Source organism: Babylonia areolata, chromosome 14, assembly GCF_041734735.1.
Source record: "Babylonia areolata isolate BAREFJ2019XMU chromosome 14, ASM4173473v1, whole genome shotgun sequence".
Classification (NCBI taxonomy): Eukaryota; Metazoa; Mollusca; class Gastropoda; order Neogastropoda; family Buccinidae; genus Babylonia; species Babylonia areolata.
The window spans coordinates 12,746,764-12,760,338 of NC_134889.1; the positions used below are offsets into that span (position 1 = coordinate 12,746,764).

The window sequence follows — 13,575 nt, forward strand, 5'->3', positions numbered from 1 at the left end:
TCTGGATTCTCTGAAGTCTAGCAGTGAGGTAGCTGGGTGAACTGACAAGCAGGGAATTACAATAACCCAGGCGGAACAGCACAAAGACAAAGAGAAGAGGTTTGGTTGCATCTTCAGTCAGGAGATGACGAATGGATGCAATTCTGCGAATTTCAAAGTAACACAATTTCATATATTTGCAACATGCTGCTGATAGGAAAGAGACTGATCGAGTTTGACACCAAGATTACGGACGGAAGAGGAAAGAGGAATGTCGGTACCACTGAGGGAGACTGAGGTAGGAAGAGAGACTGAGTGGCAAAGTCTCTGTGGGATGATAATCATGATTTCAGTTTTATCCTCATTTACTTTTAGCGTGTTTATACGAGGGTCATTCAATAAATAAGGTGAATTTTTCGGTATAAGGACTTCTAATACAGATAGAAGCTTACTTTTTTTTTCTTTTCTTTTTAAACTTCTTTTTCACATGGATTTAATTTGTTTTGCAGATTAAAAAAAACTTTGAGAGTTTTGGCGATTAACAAAGATGGTCGACCAAGAAGCATGCTCCAGGATTGAACAGCGGTCAGTTATCAAGTTTTTGGTTGCTGAAGGGTGCAAACCAGTTGAAATTCATAGGAGAATGTCAACTGTGTATGGTTCCACATGTTTCAGCCGAAAAAATGTCTACAAGTGGGCTAAATTGTTTAAAGAAGGACGGAGCAGTGTTGAGGATGAAGACAGGCCTGGAAGGCCTACAGAAGTGGTCTCCTGAGGTGATCGAATCAGTCAATGACCTCATTCAGTCTGACAGAAGGGTGACAGTGGATGACATTGCAAGGACTTTGATCTTATCTGTTGGGACAGCACACAAATTTGTCCATGATGACCTTGGCTACTCGAAGGTCAGCTGCCGGTGGGTGCCAAAGATGCTTACTCCAGAGCACAAACAGAGGAGGGTCGAGTTGTCCCAGCAGTGTCTCTGCCGCTATGAGAAGGATGGTGATGAGTTTCTGAAGAAGGTGGTCACATGTGAGGAGACATGGGTTTGGCACTATGAGCCTGAGTCCAAACGGCAGTCCATGGAGTGGAAGCACGTAGGCTCTCCAGTGAAGAAGAAGTTCAAGTCCCAGCGGTCCACGAGGAAGGTGATGTTCACCGTTTTGGGGGATATGCAAGGCCCAATCACCATTTCATTCCTTGAGAAAGGAAGCACTGTGAACAGTGCCAACTACTGTGAACTGCTGAGGCAGGTCAAGAAAGACATAAAGAACAAACGCAGGGGTCATCAGTCAGAAGGAGTCATCTTGCATCATTACAACGCAAGGCCTCACACAGCAGCCCGAACGGTGCAGACCATCAACGAGCTGGGCTGGGAACTGCTCCCTCATCCCCCTTACAGCCCAGACCTTGCCCCTTCAGACTTTCACCTGTTTGGTCCCTTGAAAGCGTTCACGAGAGGCACGAAGTTTGAAAGTGACGATGAAGTCAAAAGTGTTGTGAGCGACTGGCTGAGACATCAGTCCAAAGATTTTTACGCTGAGGGAATACGGAAGCTTGTGCACAGATGGGAAAAGTGTGTGACAGTGCTGGGAGACTACGTTGAAAACTAAAAAAAAAAGTAAGCTTCTATCTGTATTAGAAGTCCTTATACCGAAAAATTCACCTTATTTATTGAATGACCCTCGTAGTCATCCATGTCTTCAGATCGGAGATGCAGGCCTGAGTAGAGTCAATGAGAGAGGGAAGGAGAGACAGAGGTCCTGACAGATACAGCTGGTTGTCTTCGGAAAAGCTGTGGTGGGACAATGAATGATGATTGACAAAGGTGGAAACTGGTTGTGTATAGATAACAAACTGGGTCCAAGCAATAAGCCTTGTGGCACACCAAACTGAAGTGGAGGATAAAAGACCGCAAACAGAAACAACATCGGACTGGTCAGACAGATCAGAACGGAACCATGAGATAGCAAGATCGCAGATTCCAAAAGTGCGACTCAGACGGCTGAGGAGAATCTGATGATGAACAGTATCAAAAGCGGCCGAAATGTCAAGGAGTGAGAGAACTGACACTTCGCTGTTGTCAAGAGAAGTTAATAGATTGTTCGCAATTTTGGCATATTCTGTGCAATTAACTGCAATATGACCAGACTGGCATATTCTACATTTACTAGCTTCCATATGAATGTGTTGTTATGTTCCATAAGCCCTGGACTCCGTTGGTATTTTTGAGGGTTTGACATTTGCGCTCTCTCGACCTCTGATTCTGCCACCCCATTTTTTTTTAAATTTTTTTTTTTTAAGGAATCTTTTCAAATTTTCAAAGAACATTTGCCTGAGCTTTCCAACAGCTTTCTAGTTTGTGTGCGCGCATGTGTGTGCGTGTGCATGTGTGTGTGTGTGTGTGTGTGTGTGTATGTGTGTGTTGTGTAAATTAATATGTATATGTCTGTCTGCGGGCCTGCATGTGCGTATGGATGTAAGAATATTGCGGGAGTGAGAGAGGGCAGACAGAGGGATGACTTACTGCCAGGATTGGACAGAACATGCAGCAGACTGTGCAGGTTTGCTGACACTGGCAGGTTCCTCTCGCTGTCCACCCCTTCACAACTGCCGTACAGACTGACCAGGAAACTGGCCTTCGGAACATGCCAGATCTGACCAATCAGATGACGCAGTACACTCGGGTCCGTGTCCGCTGCCAGTCGAATCACCTATTTTGTGTGCACACATAAGCACATGCATATTGTATTGATGTACTTTAAAACTCAGTTTCTTTTTATATTTATGGGGATGAAATCCTGCCAGACCACCCGCACATGCACCACACCAGCCCTCCTGCACCCCACCTCAACACCCATATACACAAACGTGGGCGAATATTATCATTGTATTCTCAGTACAGACACAAGTTTCAAGTTTTAATTATCCTTTCACTCCAGACACATACAAAATATGAAAAGCTGGTGCTGCATAAAACAGGCTCATTGACTCAAACCGTTCTGTACAATCAGCATACTTTGAGGCTGTCAAAAGAGGCAGTTTATGATCATCAGAAAAACAGTACAAAATGAACTTGGCACTCAGTGGATACAAAACATCAATTGTTTTTATCAAAGGACATCCTACATCGTATGACACATGCCCCCATCATGATATGCCATCCACACTGTATTACCCAACCCGCTGTGTCTTAAATCGCCCTTCATCCATAAATGATGAAGCCATAGAACGTCTCCCACAAGTACCCACCAACGAAACACTGGACGATCCGCCAACACTTCTTGAGACCCAGAAAGCAATCCGTCTGCTATCCAGTGGCAAAGCACCTGGCTCAGACTTCATACCAGCAGAGGTCTACAAGGATGGAGGCACTGTGCTGACTGAGAAGCTCCATCAGCTGTACTCACTCATGTAGAAAGAAGAGACGATCCCCCAGGATTTCAAAGATGCCTCTATCATTCACTTGTACAAGCGAAAGGGGAACCGGCAAGCCTGTGATAACCATCGGGGCATTTCCTTGCTCTCCATCGCAGGCAAGATACTTGCCAGGATCCTACTAAACAGCCTCACAGCACACCTTGACCAAGGTCATTTGCCTGAGAGCCAATGTGGATTCCGGAAAGAGCGCGGAACCATCGAAATGGTGTTTGCTGCAAGGCAGCTGCAAGAGAAATGTCAGGAGCAAAATGATGATCTGTTCTCCACCTATGTCGACCTGACCAAGGCCTTCGACACCATGAGTAGAGAGGGTCTGTGGAAGATCATGGCTAAGTACGGATGCCCTCGGAAATTTATTTCCTTGGTCAGCCAGTTCCATGAAGGCATGCAGGCTCGAGTCCAGGACAATGGCGAAACATCTGCTCCTTTTGCATTCACAAATGGTGTCAAGCAAGGCTGCGTCCTGGCTCCAACACTTTTCAGCCTCATGTTCTCTGCAATGCTTACTGATGCCTTCAGAGATGGCGATGTTGGAATCAGCCTAAAGTACCGAACAGATGGCAAGCTGTTTAACCTCAGAAGGCTTCAAGCAAAAACCAAGATCATGACAGACATCATCAGAGACTTTTTGTTTGCTGATGATTGTGCCATCAACGCTGGATCTGAAGCTGACATGCAACTCAGCGTCGACAAGTTTGCCACTGCCAGCAGGAACTTCGGCCTTACCATCAGCAGGAAAAAAAATTGAAGTTCTCCATTAGCCAGCTTGCTGTATCACAAGATCTGGTGATAGGCCAGCCCAGTAACAGTCACTTCATTTGATGCTGTGATGACCCTCCAAGAATCGTTGATACAAATCAGGATGGGTCTTTTCCAGCATCAGCATCTGTTGCAAGTATAGTCTGGTAGATTTTAAGTAATTGTTGTGGTCTGATGCTGCAAGCTATGGCATCCTTGATGCACCACAGGTGAAGAAGGAAGTTTCCTTTCCTTTCAGCCTTGATCGAGCGACAAAGAATTGCAACCACGTCCATGTAGATGAGCCAAAACTTCCCTGTTCTGCTCCGTGACACTGTTTTTTGTACAGCTCTAGCTTAGCAGAAATCCTTGAACAATATCTTCCTCTGAGACAACACTCCCTTCACGTTTAATACCTTTCCCCAAAACCTCTACCACTGTATCCAGATCAGGGTTTCCAGTGGTAACAAATGCTTCAGGAAAGGACAATTAGGATGTCTGACTCCAGATTATCAGCTGGGTTTTCCTCTGATGGAGGATTGCTACCAGGCTGAGCTGCTGATTCTTCACCAGAATCAACTGCACATGAAAGGCATCAGCAATGAACACAGCAGCATCCACAAGCAGGTGATCACGAGCTGCTGGTCATTTGCCTTGCCATTTAACATGTGGACAACTGCATTTAGGTCAAAAACAAGCTCAAGTACCTCTTGAAGACCAGAACCAGCCATCAGGTATCCACTGCTTCCGAGAAAACTCAACTGCAGATGGAATGTTCCCAGATGAAGAACTATAGACTGTAGTTCTCTGACGACTTTCTGACTGGAGACAATCAACAGCGCCTTCTGGTACAGTGGCTGGTCAAAAGTAAGCACTGGTTTGATGCTGTACATCGTTGCCTGGAATGTCATAAATCTCAGAGTGGAGTAGATGCAGGACATGTCACCCGGATTCATTTGTATTTGTATTTCTTTTTATCACAACAGATTTCTCTGTGTGAAATTCGGGCTGCTCTCCCCAGGGAGAGCGCGTTTATCGTCTCATCCGAATGACTAAGCATGAGCATGAAGCAGACTTGAGACACTCCTACATGGTCACCACTATGTAGATCTTGCGCCATCCCCTTCCAGGCAGGCAGGGGAGACTTCAGTGGCCAAGAATGCTCCATATTGTTTCATAGTGGCTGGTTGGATCTTACACAGACATCTCTGGCAGGTCTGTGAAGACCAGTGCTGAGGAATACTTCCACTCTGAACTGTAGAAGTAGATTCTAATCCGTCCAATAGCAATGATAATCTTTCATCTTGGCGACTTTCCTGTTTCCCTTGAGTCGCAACAGTTATAATTTCCATACCATGAATGCTGTTTAGACCGTCCAGAGTGACGTTGTTATGGTCTACATTGTCAGCTACAATTGGATGGTGTCATCTTCTGATGCAGGCAGATCTATGCTCAGCTGTTGTGCTGCATTCATTTCAAATTTTCGTGCCTCTGTGTGGGAAGATGCAAACACCAGGGTATGGTTACCTCCGCAGGACAAACTGTCACTAAAAGTAGCTGATTTTTTTTCTTATTCAGTTTTTCTCCCAAACCCGAGATACTGTTCTGCATTTTGATATGTTATTTCTTATGAATTCAATCAGCTGAACTGCTGGATTAGAAAATTTAACTAAATTAGTTTAAAGCTAAATCAAAATCTGATCAGACTACGCTGCGGACGGACCTGCCTGTCCCGAATTGACCTCATCAGCCATGAATGAGCCTGCAGCAGATGGTGACAACCCCCTTCCTTAATCTTTGATCGCGAACGCCTGTCTTCCCTCTTTTGTCCGTTCCCTTCTATCCCCCCCCCCCCCCACACGCCCCTTCTTGCCACTTCCTGTTTTCAGCCGACCTTGTGCTTCAGTCACCACTCGACAGTGTGGGGGTTGGTGACTGTGCACATGTTTATTTTGTTTATTTTTCATCATGAATTTGTTAACTGTGTACAATTATATATAACTTGTTCCCGAGTGCCAGCAATGTAATACAAACCTGTTTCGGGGAGTAGGAAATGGGCTGTGTCTTGCTGAGCTTAGAGTGAACGATTTCCAAGAACACATCAGTGGGAACATCCGTGCTGAACAGTCTGTAGTCTCTTGACCTGCACAGTCCTTTCTGGTTAACCCCTTCAGTGCCATGCATTTATTCTGGCTTGTGCTTCCTGTTTGCTAGGCAGCTTTTGGTTGCATAGGGTAATATTAGCACACACAAATAGAGCAGGCAAACTACTGCCAGAAAATATACATAACCAATACTTTTTCTGAAAGCAAATTGAACAAACTATCAATTTCTGATAGTATTAACTTAGATAATTTCTGAACACATGTTACAGATTGTCAGTAAAAGCAGCCGAGATAAATGAAGAAAATACATGAAAAAGAAAATACAAATTTGTCTCCATACCTTAAGTACACATATGGTCCAGAATCATGATCCAAACTTCTGGTATTCTAAACAAGTTCTCTCTCACATGCACTCTTTCATGCACCAGTGCACATGCACTCTCTCTCACACAGACACAGACACAGCCACAGACACAGACACACACACACACACACACATCTTTCAACTACCACGTCTGCTTGTGCCATGCCCACTTACTTTATATTCACTATTAGACAATAGGGAAGGTGTGCAGCCCGGTTTCGTAGCGGACTTTTCGTCGCTCGCAGAGCGAGAAGTATGTCATATGACGACCGAGCAGCCCACGACCGTAACTGGCTTCTCTGAGTATGCACTGCTTTTGTTCGGACATGTTTTGGGCAGATCAGGTTGAATACATAATGGCAGAAATATGACAAGGAAACCAGCTCAAAGTAAACATAGAAGATTAAAGCAAATAACCGGTGTAATCAGAAAATCAAATATATCTTGTAAACTTGCAAAAAGAAGTCTCCGAAAATGTTCAAAATCCTTTCGAAAGAACAGCGATTACCACAACGAAATTTTAGCATTTCAGTGACCTGGACAAAAAGGAAATGGAGACGTGCACACGCACGCGGTTCTCGCTAAAAATAGCCAGGGAGTACCGACGAAAATCTGACGAAAGTGGTTCTGCACACCCTCCCGAAGAGCGAAGAGGAAAACAACGACCCATTTTCCACGCAGCGCGTGTGAGTACGGTTCATGTCTCGCCAACAGGCGACAGTTGATCCCGTCTTTGATTTGAGCATGTGTTGCTAAAGCCACGCTGACCACGTGTCACAATATAGCAGGATACTGTTCCATCCCCTTCATCACTCCCCACCCCTCCCTCACTTTGTCTTTAACTTCAACTCCATGTTCCCCCCCCTCCCTCACTTTGTCTTTAACTTCAACTCCATGTTCCCCCCCCTCCCTCACTTTGTCTTTAACTTCAACTCCATGTTCCCCCCGCCCCCTCACTTTGTCTTTAACTTCAACTCCATGTTCCCCCCGCCCCCTCACTTTGTCTTTAACTTCAACTCCATGTTCCCCCCGCCCCCTCACTTTGTCTTTAACTTCAACTCCATGTCAGCCACACAGCTACACTTGGCTTCCTGCACAGCTTTTCCTCCTTTTTTTGCAACATCTTGCACTACAACTACCTCTCCCCTCCCCCTCAATGCAAACCATGACCGCCTTCCTTCTCGTCCAATGAACCATCCTTCCTATTATGTCCAACTCGGATTTATTTGTCATGGAGCACTTCCAAGTGTTTCAGAACTTCACGGAAATGTCAGTTATGGGGCACTGAAGAGGTTAAATGGGTATTTGGTAAAGCTGATAGTCGTCGACATAAAGGTGCAGACAGACAAAAAGCATATGCATGTGTATTTTTAAAGACCAAAAAATAATATTATCGACTTACTTAAAGTTCACACATAATTTGTCACATTTGCATGAACTGATTATAACTGTACCGTTACTTTTGGTACGCTTTCTGAAATGACACACAAGCAGATTTATCTTAAAGCTGTTCCGGAAGTCGATAGTTACTTTACCACCAGAATACATGAGATTAATTCTAGGGCGAGGAGTGCACACATGGTACTTTTTCCATGAATTATATTTAATGTTAATTTCCCATAAAGATAAACAGCATGCTAATTATGTACATAAAGCACCATTATTTGAGTGATATTTAAAATGAAAATGATGAAAACTTTAGTTTATTGTATTCGACTGGAAAGAAGTTTTGAAAACAATGAGCTGAAGAGAATGTATGTGCTCACGAGATGGCTCAAGCGCTTTTCATTTGCCAAGCAAAACAAAGAACAGTTCATGCCATACCTGGTGTTTTGTGGGCTTTGTTCCCAATGGTGACGGTACTCTCTCCCACATCTACACAGTGCCTTGTCTGCTTCACTGTTGCTACACAAAATAATATCTTGGGCTCTGTAAACATGTAGCGTACATATCTGAGAGAGAGAGAGAGAGAGAGAGAGAGAGAGAGAGAGAGACAGACAGACAGACAGACAGACAGAGACAGACAGAGACAGAGAGAAAATCTTTTTTTTTCTTTTCTTTCTTTCTTTCTTTCTTTCTTTTTTTTTTTTAACAGTTTGACACTTATTATCATTGGCCATGCACAACAAAACATCAGAATATGCAAATGAATATGGTGAAAGTAAATATTGAAACAAAACAACAAAATAAACTTCTTTCCTTGAAGAAAATTGGAACCAACCAACAGGCCACCAAACACCTGCATCCATCACTGAAACAGACTCCATGACTGGTAAGAGATGAAAATGTTCAATATATCTATCTAACCATGCAGTTTGTAGCTGTAAGTAGGGACAAACCATTTTTGAGACAGGGAGATTGAGTGCACCAGTGACAGAGAGAGACAGACTTAGATTGAGATAGAGAGCACTGTAGAGAGAGCACCATACATATTGACAGAGAGAGCACCAGAGACAGAAAGAACACAGGGACACAGAGAAAGAGAGTGACAGACAGACTTACAGACAGACAGACAGATATACTGAGACAGGTGTGGTGGCCGAAACTGGCACCGTTGGATTCCCGTCCGTATTCAAGAGACCATCGTGCCTGTGGGTAAAATGTGTGTCTGCGGGTAATCTGCCAGACAGAAGGCGAACTGCTTGAGGGTAAACAATATCCGGTATTCAGGAAAACAAGAGCCTACCCGCGGTTCTACAAACCCGAAGGCGAATTTGCCCATACTACCTTCCACGGGTGACTCCCACGAAGCAGAGGTAAATATGGCGGATCCTTTCGTAACATGGTTTTTGCTGAAGGGTGCACCGCGAGTGTCTTGAATACGCAGTTAACTTAACCTTCAATGTTAATTGTACTTGCGGATCACTACCATGTCAAGGGTAACTTGATAAGACTAAATTAAGTTTGCCTTGAATACGGCCCCTGGTGAGTGAAAGATGGAGTTTTGTTTGGTCTCCTTGGTCAGCACCGTGTGCAGATAAGCTTGTACCTGGTCATTCTGCGTGTTTATAAACGCATACAGAAGATAAAGTACGTACGTAAAAGATAAGTGGAGTGATGGCCTAGAGGTAACGCGTCCGCCTAGGAAACGAGAGAATCTGAGGGCGCTGGTTCGAATCACGGCTCAGCCGCCGATATCTTCTCCCCCTCCACTAGACCTTGAGTGGTGGTCTGGACGCTAGTCATTCGGATGAGACGATAAACCGAGGTCCCGTGTGCAGCATGCACTTAGCGCACGTACAAGAACCCACGGCAACAAAAGGGTTGTTCCTGGCAAAATTATGTAGAAAAATCCACTTCGACAGGAAAAACAAATAAAACTGCACGCAGGAAAAAATACAAAAAAATGGGTGGCGCTGTAGTGTAGCGACGCGCTCTCCCTGGGGAGAGCAGCCCGAATTTCACACAGAGAAATCTGTTGTGATAAAAAGGAATACAAAATACAAAATACAAAATAATGTAATCCATGCCAGCGTTCGATGGGTTGCAGACATGTACAGAGCATGCACCAGCTATGACAGTCATCAGTGAATGAATGTTGGTCGTGCCATGGAACAATAAGTTCGCAATACTAAACAAGGAGGTAAAAGTGAATATGTTTGTATTCTGGGGAAAAAAGAAACACTAAACTTACGAACTAAAATTTTACAAGGAAGATTGCACTCAATGCAGATTCGAACACACCACGTGAGAGCAGTTTGCAAGTATAATTATATCAGTGTGCATGATCTTGAACAAAGAAATGTGAAGATTAAAGCAGTACGGAAAATAGAAAATGTAAACTTTGTCATGAAACTAAAGACGATGTATACTTTGTATATTAAGAAAAGAAGGGAAAGATAATATACCAACTGCGAAAAAATGACGTGATCTCGCAGGTCTAACCTCATACAGTTTGATTGTAACAACTACTACAAAGCGTCTGGAATGCATCATTTTTGTCAATATTGTTTTTGTTTTAAAGGTATCAAAGACGACAGTGAGAGTTGCTGACAACGTGTACAAAAAACTTTCCCCTTTTACCTTTTTAAGCTGGTTTGTGGAACACTTGGATCCATCAAGTCGTTAGGATGATGATAGAACTTGGATCCATCAAGTCGTTAGGATGATGATAGAACTTGGATCCATCAAGTCGTTAGGATGATGATAGAACTTAGATCCATCAAGTCGTTAGGATGATGATAGAACTTGGATCCATCAAGTCGTTAAGATGATGATAGAACTTGGATCCATCAAGTCGTGAAGATGATGATAGAACTTGGATCCATCAAGTCGTTAAGATGATGATAGAACTTGGATCCATCAAGTCGTGAAGATGATGATAGAACTTGGATCCATCAAGTCGTTATGATGATGATAGAACTTGGGTCCATCAAGTCGTTAAGATGATGATAGAACTTGGGTCCATCAAGTCGTTATGATGATGATAGAACTTGGATCCATCAAGTCGTTATGATGATGATAGAACTTGGATCCATCAAGTCGTTATGATGATGATAGAACTTGGGTCCATCAAGTCGTTAAGATGATGATAGAACTTGGGTCCATCAAGTCGTTAAGATGATGATAGAACTTCGGTCCATCAAGTCGTTATGATGATGATAGAACTTCGGTCCATCAAGTCGTTATGATGATGATAGAGGTTATTTGAAGAGAAGGGTGTGTCATTTAGCCTGCCGTGTGACATGGTCTTGTCGTAGTCTTTGTCGGTTAGCTTGTCTGTTGTTTTTCACAAAATAAATTGATGTTCTGTCAGACAAGCTGCCTTCCAAAAATTCTTTTCTGTTAGGTTATCTCACAGAATTTGAGCAAACTGTATCAGATGATAGATTAAAGTTAAAGCAGTAATTGATGAATGTGGATATGAATGCTCTAGTGTTTGAGTTTTTTTTTTTTTTACTGTGTGTGTGTGTGTGTGTGTGTGTATGCGTGTGTGCGTGTGCGCGTGTGTGTGTGCGTGCATACGTGCGTGTGTGTGTGTGTTTAGTGACTGTTAAACACATACAGATCTTGAACAGTTATTTGATTATCTTTTACAACTTTGGGGATGTGGAGGAAGAGGGTGGAAGGAGGGGGTGCAATGCTGGGTGGAGGGCATAAGGGGTCAGAACGGGGGCAAATGCACACACACACACACACACACACACACACACACACACACACACACACACTGGAATGGGTGGCAAGCCCGAGGAGTGGTTAGCGTCGCGGACTGACGGCTGGGAGGACGCGGGTTCGAATCCTAGCGGAGGTGTTTTTTTTCGGCTCCTACCCAAAGTTGAGTGTGCTATGGGCTTAAATGGGGAGACTGGGACCACACAGTCGAGTGTCACCCACTTCACGGATGCGTCTTTGGATGTGTTGCACTAATTTCCTGACCAACGCTGCACGTGTCTATATGTCTCAGGCCTGGTTGATGTCGGGATATCATTATGGCAGGAAGCGTAGACTACAGCCTTGTCACGTAGTCCCAAACCAAAATGGACATCCATAGCAGCATCGTCATCATCATCGTCATCGTCCATCTTCTTCATCATCATCATCATCATCAAATTCTGTGGCCTTTCATGCCCTGCTGTCATGGCGACCTCAGTTTCGATACCCCCAACTTCCGTACTTGGGGTGAATCCTGTCAATGTCTTCACTGTCGGCAGATTCATGGGGGCTGTTGCTGGAGGGACGTGGTGGCGGTTTCAACTCGGGGACGGATGCTCAGTCTTGCTCTGCGACTAAGCCATCATTGTCGTCAGTAGGGGGCTTAGTAGGTGGTGTTCTAAGTGCGATAAATCCGAACAGGCACCACTGAACACCACTGAAGTGACTCAGCAGCAGTGCAGGGTCTCCTCTAGTGTGTGGCCTCCTGGCGACCTAACATCGATGGTTCCCTGCGGACTGCCAACGCTGGCACTGCGACAGATAAACCCGGTTGTGGCCCTATAGGATGTATAGGGTGACTCGGAATGAGCGGTGTGGGAGTAATGCCACTGAAACGGTGCAGATGCTGGGACAGCAAGAAAAAAACAAAGAAAAAAGGATAAATAAATAATAAAATAAATAAAATAAAATAAAGAACAAACATTCGTCAAAAGAGATACTCACGTGCCAAGAGAATGTGCAAGGTGCATACGAGGGTGATCCAGTTCAAATTTGGCTTCCTCTACCGTCAGAAACTGGGCACACTCTCTTTTCCGCACATGCTCTTGTATCCACTGTCTCTGGAAACCGATGACGTCAGTTTCAACTATGTGGTATAATCATACTTCAGTTCAATGGCCGGTTTGGCACCAGTACATGTTTCTGACGTGCTAGAGATATGCTGGTGAAACTTAACAAAACATATTGTAACCTCGGCATGTTTGGTACATCAATGAGGCAGAATAACTAGCAAACAAGAACAATTAGTTTGGCCCTTTGAAGCATGGCAAAAGCATGCAACATCAAGTGATGAACATACTGTAACAAAAGCTGACGAAATGTGCAAACATTAATTAGTGTTGATTCACCTCTCGGCTTATTTATATCTCCATCAATGAGAAACATGAGTTTGAAAACCCCAAAATATGAACTCCTGTTGTTTGGTTGGCCTACATTATATTCCACAAAACATCACACACTTTCCCAGAGATTATCTTTTCACACATGCAATCACGAATCATTCACGATGCTTACAGTGTGTTTGTATGCAACTGGAAATCTGATTTTGTCAAATATTTTACTGAAGATACCCATCGTACTCACATTGTCCATGCATTGGAATGTGCGGTACTGTGGACCTAAAGAAAGACTTACGCGTTAAATTCAGGATCCAGTTCAAAATTGCCACACTCGAGTACCACGTTTCTGATGGCACACTCCCGCCGTATCTCTCTTCTCCCTAACAACTTACCAATCTCCCCAGTATCTCTCTTCTCCCTAACAACTTACCAATCTCCCCAGTATCTCTCTTCT

At 44.0% G+C, this 13,575-nt stretch overlaps 1 protein-coding gene across 3 annotated transcripts in view; it reads right to left on the bottom strand.

The window, feature by feature from the left end:
• LOC143289823 (uncharacterized) overlaps positions 1–13,575 on the bottom strand; it is a 135,687-nt gene that overhangs the window by 104,354 nt on the left and 17,758 nt on the right. For all 3 annotated transcript variants that reach the window (XM_076598998.1, XM_076598997.1, XM_076598999.1), the window contains exons 3-6: positions 12,727–12,842; positions 8,452–8,532; positions 6,193–6,301; positions 2,507–2,693 (exon numbers count right to left, since the gene is read on the bottom strand). In XM_076598998.1, coding sequence (XP_076455113.1) covers positions 2,507–2,693; positions 6,193–6,301; positions 8,452–8,532; positions 12,727–12,842 — 493 coding nt within the window. The remainder of the gene's footprint in view (positions 1–2,506; positions 2,694–6,192; positions 6,302–8,451; positions 8,533–12,726; positions 12,843–13,575) is intronic.